General features: G+C 49.6%; 1 protein-coding gene across 1 annotated transcript; it reads right to left on the bottom strand.

Annotated features, from left to right (window-relative positions):
* Positions 1–3,139: 3,139 nt before the first annotated feature.
* Positions 3,140–5,560, bottom strand: EPUS_01843 (ATP-dependent RNA helicase DBP2; the record flags this gene model as incomplete). Its single annotated transcript, XM_007806580.1, has 5 exons — positions 3,140–3,348; positions 3,404–3,532; positions 3,982–4,089; positions 4,140–5,296; positions 5,496–5,560. The coding sequence occupies 5 exons, from the start codon at positions 5,558–5,560 to the stop codon at positions 3,140–3,142; spliced, it is 1,668 nt and encodes a 555-aa protein (XP_007804771.1).
* Positions 5,561–6,648: the final 1,088 nt, after the last annotated feature.

The raw sequence follows: 6,648 nt of genomic DNA, 5'->3' as shown, positions 1-6,648 counted from the left end.
CCTACGAACACCGAACTCGATCTTATGCGGAGCTCGACATTGCAGTATGCACTGGCATTCTTTCGATCTATTGATGCTCGAGCAATACAGTAGAACTAGTATGGACAAGGAACGCTTCGGCGCAGATACGCTGCCAATCTATAGGTGAAGCTAGGGTGCTTTCTCGGCTTGCCATTTAGTGCACGAGCACCTCCATATTCGCATCTTCCTTGTTGCTTTTCTCGCCAGCATCCAGACTCAAGTGCAGGACTGCCTTCTCCCAAATTGCCGCCTCTCTGGCATTGGCCTGCGACAACATCTCGTCATCTCACCTGTACGCCATGCTGTAAAACGTTCTGATTGACCGCTCCGTGTTTCCTTGCCTTGTACCGGACAACGCAAACTCTGTCAAGATGATACGTAACTACGCCCTCTGATGTCCTCGCATCACCGTCGGGTGTGGGTACGAGCGCAGAAGGCAGAGGGAAAGTCACCGTATCAGATTGTCTTACCTTGCATCGAATGGTCTGCCTGTTCAAGCTGCAGCTGCTGCCGGGTATGCAACATCTGTTCCGCAGATGGTCAGGATTATTCTATTTAATCGCTCACACCGATTCCTGCCGACGCCGCAATGTCGCCGGACTGCCTTTCTGGCCACAATGATCGGAATGATGCGCAGGCCAAACGAGACGGTTACAGGCTACATTGTATCTGCCGCCTGAAGGATCAAGTAGTCAGATGTGGTCGTGAAGAGATGCAAGCTGCATGCAGCCCTTTGCGTGGACTAAAAAATCAAGCTTCTACGTAGTGAGATGCATTCCAAAGAGCCTCTCTCCTTAGTTCTCGACTGGCCGCGTGAGTAGCGTCATATATGTCCTACAGTCAGAAAATAACAACCAGCATGAAAAACAGGATTAGACTAAGCATATGCGGCCAGAACGGTACAGAAGAGTGGACATCTTCTATGCATATGTTCCAATGCACCGCTATATTTTCGCCACATGGAAGATGTGCAACAGCGTGGAAAGGCCACACTAGAGCTTCACTGTTGTCCGCGCGCGGCACAATGCCACCGAGCTCGAGCTGGAGACTTCTTCAAATAGTACTACGTAAAGAGCCTGCTAAGCCTTGTCCCGTGGTAACATTCATAATACAACGTCGTAAATAGTAAATACCTCCGCCGCCTGATTACAAGCATGCTTCCGTACTCAGCAGACGCCACTCCGGGCTTCGCAATCTAGACTGTGGTAATGCTGGCTTCAGCGTCCAAAGTTTTTCATCCCGGAGCAAAATGGGGGTCAACGGGCGGTGGGAGTTAAGAACGAATGGCCAATTGTACAGCGCAATGCACAACAGAATAGCCAGAGTGGGGGTGGTGTAGTCACCGCCATCTGACGAAATTTACAAATCGTATAATAGAGCAGGTGAACCGGGAAGGGAAGTGATGCAATGGCCTGGTGGAAGGAGGTGATCGAATCACGCCCCACGAACAGGCTGCGGCCAAGATGTCACCCCACCACTCAGGAGCTTCCCCAAGCGACTCCTGCAGCAGCCAATGGTGTTTCCGTCCTACGTAGGCGACAACTTACAGGGATCAGCTATGGCAAAGGATTTCAATGCAGCGTCCAGAAGCAGGTGAGAAAAAAGGCCTTGGTCTGGGTATGCGGCAGCTGACCCCGCTTTCGCCTTCTCCTGCGTCGGCACAGGATGACCCAAGCTGTTCTTCGGAAGATGCCGTGTGAGAAATTGGACCGTGGCCAGTAGATCTGCAACGGGGTGATGGCCTCGATAAGCTCTGCTTCATAAGAAACATCGAAGAACGTGGGGCAGGGGTAGAATGTCAAGTCATAAATGGTCGTGGACTAATCTCCTAGATCGCAGAAGTTAGCCACAATGGCCACTTGGCTAAGGAGAGTAGTGGCTTCCATCTGGCTGGTTCTTGGGTCAACGACTCAGATCAAACCATCAACATCCTCCGTGTTCAGATGGCAGATAGCATACTATGCGATAGGAGGATGTAGGGGGTAGGGGTGGGGAACTTACTAACATACAACTTTGTCGACTTCGTGTCCATGATGATGTCTTCAAGCCTCCGAAAGTCTAAACTCGGTTCCGTAGTGTCTCTCGTTTTCTCTAGGCGGGAGAAAGCACTTGTGAAATGCAATTCCGATTCTCACGTTCATTGCCAATTGGTGACCGCTGCCAATCCTTCCTTGACGACCACCTGACATGCTCAGATGCTCGAGGACGCTCCTCAGGCAGAGAGGCCTCCTCCCTTGGCCAATCCAGGCGCGAGCGATTGGATGGAGTTGCATAGAGCATCTCACAAGTGAGTCGAGATTGGATAAGAGACACGGATCAAAGCCACCTCGTCTGCACAGAGCTCGAACAGGAAGGTTAGAACACTGTGGGCGTCCTACTGGCGCCAACGGCCGATAGTGCTGACCCATGGCCCCCTGCATCTCGGCTGGTATTCAATTGCCGGGGTTGGATTCTAGCAGTGGTAGCCTGGATTCCAAGCTCACCTTGGCAATGAGGCCTGCATAAGACCTGCAGGAGCACGATATTGATGTGGTGCGAGATTGGTGTATCCGGTTAGAGCAGCGCGTCAAAAAGGAAGACGGTGCGGTCATCGAATGCTGTCAGAAATCCCCGGTCACACCGAGAGAGAGGCTTGATCTCAAAGTCAGGTCTGGATGTTGACATACTACTACGTAGTACGTAAACTCCCCCGGTTTGGGGGCCACAGAAAAAGGAATCACCGAAGATCCATACCCGAAACAGGCAACCGATCCCATCTCATGTCTACGTAGTACTACGTAGCAGATCATGATAACAGGGCCAAGCATGAAAGTGGCTGCAATAGATAGAGCAGAGGGAATGCAGACATCGGCTTGGTAGTCAAACAGCACGCTGCCCGAAGCAGAAGCAATATTGAAATGTGAATTCTAGCTATAACGAACACTTTGCAAACCGGTGAGCAGATTCCTCACCTTCAAGTCTAGCTCAGGACGAAAAGATGAGTTACTCGACCTTGAAGAGCAACGTGAGTAAAGTCTATCCCAACGCCGATGATGCTGAGGCAGTGAGGTCTATCTGGTATCGTGGTGTTTGCGTGCCAAACCTTGCCGACAGAAAAAGTGAAGTGAATGTAGCTTCATCACCATCTGCTCCGGCCAAGGGGTGCCGAATTTGACGCTGTGAAGCCAGCACCACCACCTCTTCCTCCGCCACGACCACGTCCACCGCCATAACCACGGCCGCCACCACTCCCGCCTCCGCTGTAGCGAGCCATCTCCATGAGACGAGGATCGATTGGTTGTTTAGATTCTGTCAACACGTTGACAAGATCACGGGCCTGTTTCGCATCTGCGCCACGAATCAGCATGATTGTGATGGCCTTGAGGAGGGAGTTTTGACTTACTGTCAGTGGTAAAGAGGGTGATGGCAGTTCCGCTTTTTCCTGCACGTCCAGTTCGCCCAATCCTGTGAACGTAGTCTTCCGAATTGTTCGGATAGTCATAGTTGAACACATGAGTTATGTCCCGGACGTCTTGAACACATATGTTAGCACGACCACCAAAATGAACGTCACAGTCGACTGGGCCACATTCGGCCGTGTGAGTCTAAGATGCATTACTCTCTGTTACCTAAGCGGTATCCGAATGTCCTGGGTGTCCTGGCTAGGCACATGTCTACAGTCCTGTGGAGAACCCTGGATGCAGCACGTGGAGTTCAGTTCAAGAAACGCCATTTCTATGCCAACGCCTATCAAGGCACAAGCCAGAGATGAAATGCAAGAAGCGAATCATGGCAGGCTGCCCCGGATGTCCAAGATTTCCTGGGTTGAGGACCACACCAAGCCTGGACGAGGATGTATGAAAACATCCGTTTTTAACGGAGAGAGAGAGTAGAGCACCAATGATCACACGACGTCTGTATGGTAAGAGATATAACAGGAGAGGTGGGGGGAATAGGGGGCGGGACAGCATATAATCATACCAATACCACGAGATGCCACGTCTGTAGCAACCATGATCGGACTCTTGCCAGTCTTGAATTCATTGAGAACCCAATCACGTTCATTTTGCTGCTTGTCGCCGTGAATAGCTGAGAACACGTTAGCCAGTATGCCATGGCAACGAAGCGGACAGACGTACAGAGAGCAGGCCAACCATCCTGGCGAAGAAATCGTGTAATCTCGTCAGCGACACGCTTTGTACCTGTGAAGATGAGTACTTTGTTGCTACGATCGTTCATTATCTCCTCGAGGTGCTTAGTCATGCGATCACGCTTTTCGAACTCGGATACAATCTCGACTTTTTGAACAATTCTGTGGTTAGCCGACAGGTCCATGGAGCCAATGTTAACCTGAATGTAATCATTGAGATAGTCAGAAGCAAGCTGTCGAACTTCTTTGGGCCATGTAGCAGACCACATGCATGTCTGCCTATCAGGTCGAATCTGGCCAATTATCTTTCTGATCTGAGGCTCAAATCCCATGTCAAGCATGCGATCAGCCTCGTCAAGGACAAGGTACGTCACACGACGGAGGTTAGTCTTGCCAGATTCAAGCATGTCAATGAGACGACCCGGAGTAGCGATGCAAACCTCCACGCCGCGAGAGAGGTCACGAATCTGTTGCCCTTTGGGGACACCACCATAAACGCAGGTGTTTCGAATACGCGACGACTTGCCAAATTTTGTGATTTCCTGCTGAATCTGAACAGCCAACTCTCGAGTAGGTGCAAGAACGAGCACAATGGGACCATCTCCAGGAGCAAGGAGAGGCTGTGCGTTGATGTGAACAATAGCGGGCAAGCAATAGGTGAGCGTCTTTCCAGATCCAGTCTCGGCGATGCCAACGACATCGCGACCAGAGAGCGCCATCGGCCAGCCTTGGGATTGAATAGCAGTCGGACGACTAAAACCTTGGGCTTTTACCTCAGACATAACATAGCCAGGGAAACCCGCCTCGTCAAATGTCTCTACAGGTCGCGGGACATTTTTTCCTTGAACCGTGATTTCGAGCTTTCGGCGGAATTCATCAACCTCACGTGAGGATCTAGCAGTGATGTTCGGATCTTCCTTGTAGAACGATTTTTCGAACTTTGGCATAGTGGCGGGGTCCCAATGTTGTGTCTTCAAGCCTGCACCAAGATTTGACATTTTGTCGCCACCACCACCACCACCACCACCGTAGGAGCCCCCTCCGTATCCTCCAGCGCCTCCGCTGCCGCCGTAGGAGCCATTCGAATACCCGCTCGTAGCAGCATATCCGTTTGAGTTACCATTTGAGTAACCACCGCTAGCATAACTGCAGCAATAGTGTCAGTAGATCGTTGGGACCACACGGTAATGAGGCGACTCTGAGGTAAGGGAGGGGCCAAAAGCTGGCCAGAGAGATATTCTCCTCTCAGCCAGAGAGATATTCTCCTCTCAGCCAGATACCAGCCAAAGGAACATACTCTGGTGAAAGAAGGCTCCAAGTAAGCGCAGAGGAAGGTGAGACTCACCCGTTGGAATAACCACCGTAATCAGTGCGACGCGACGAGTCGTAGTCACCAGCACCGTAAGCCATGATTTCCGACGAGATCGGATGTGCAGTATCGAGTGAGCTTGAGCGGTATTTCCTTGCTAAGAAAGAATTTGGGTGAAAGAGTTTGAGAGAAGGTTTTGAGATTAAGGAAGATTAATTTGGAGTTGCGAGGTAGTAGAAAGGGTGAAGACCAGGTTGACCTTCTGGAAGTTACGGCTGAATTAAAATTTTCTGGACCCTAATTAAGCTAGTCCCGAAATGGAAGAGAACGATTAGCACATACGCCAAGAGATCCCCGTACCCTACCACTACTTAGCCAGAGAAGGCCCACTGAAAACTATGCCTAAACTACCACCAATGTGTGCTTAGTTTCGGCCTAACAGTGATATGATCTAATTTACTACGTACTCCGTACATAAAATTATGTTATTATACTACGGCTACAGGCCTAATTTTTGCACCCCCCCCCTGGTCAAAATATCTTACAAACGCGTTTTTTACATGCGCATCCCTGTCAGCATCCCTGTCGCTATTTTGCACGAATTTTGTCATTCTGCAAATTCTACGAATTCTACAAATTCTATTAATTTGATATGGATACTAATGAGTCTGATAGACCCTCTACTCCTCCTTATTCCTCTCATTCCTCTCATTCTACTCGAGATCAACGTTTACAAATTCAAACTCTACACGACGCAGGCCATACGTACAACGAAATTCGTCAGCAGTTACCAAATCTCACTCTATACCAAATCAAATATGCTATTCGCAATCGATTAACACCTAAAAAGCATACTGGGCGACATTCAATTATTACTGAAGAAGAACTTGAGCAAATTATTGCGTGGGTTTGTTCTTCTGCAGCTAATCGACGTACACCATGGATCCAGATCCCTCTTGCTATGAAGATCAATATCGGATGGTATGCCATTCGAAATGCTCTACGAAGAGCAGGCTTTTCGCGTCGAGTTGCTCGCCGCAAACCTCCTATTTCCGAAAAGAATCGAAAAGCGCGTTTTCAATAGGCTTCTGAACATGTCAATTGGACGTACGAACAATGGAAAAAGATACTATGGAGTGATGAAACATGGGTTAATGGAGATCAACATACTAAAACGTACGTTACTCGT

The sequence above is a fragment of the Endocarpon pusillum genome, assembly GCF_000464535.1.
Source record: "Endocarpon pusillum Z07020 unplaced genomic scaffold scaffold5526, whole genome shotgun sequence".
NCBI lineage: Eukaryota > Fungi > Ascomycota > Eurotiomycetes > Verrucariales > Verrucariaceae > Endocarpon > Endocarpon pusillum.
Note: the sequence above shows the minus strand (reverse complement) of the source record. Positions and strands in the feature narration are given on the sequence as shown.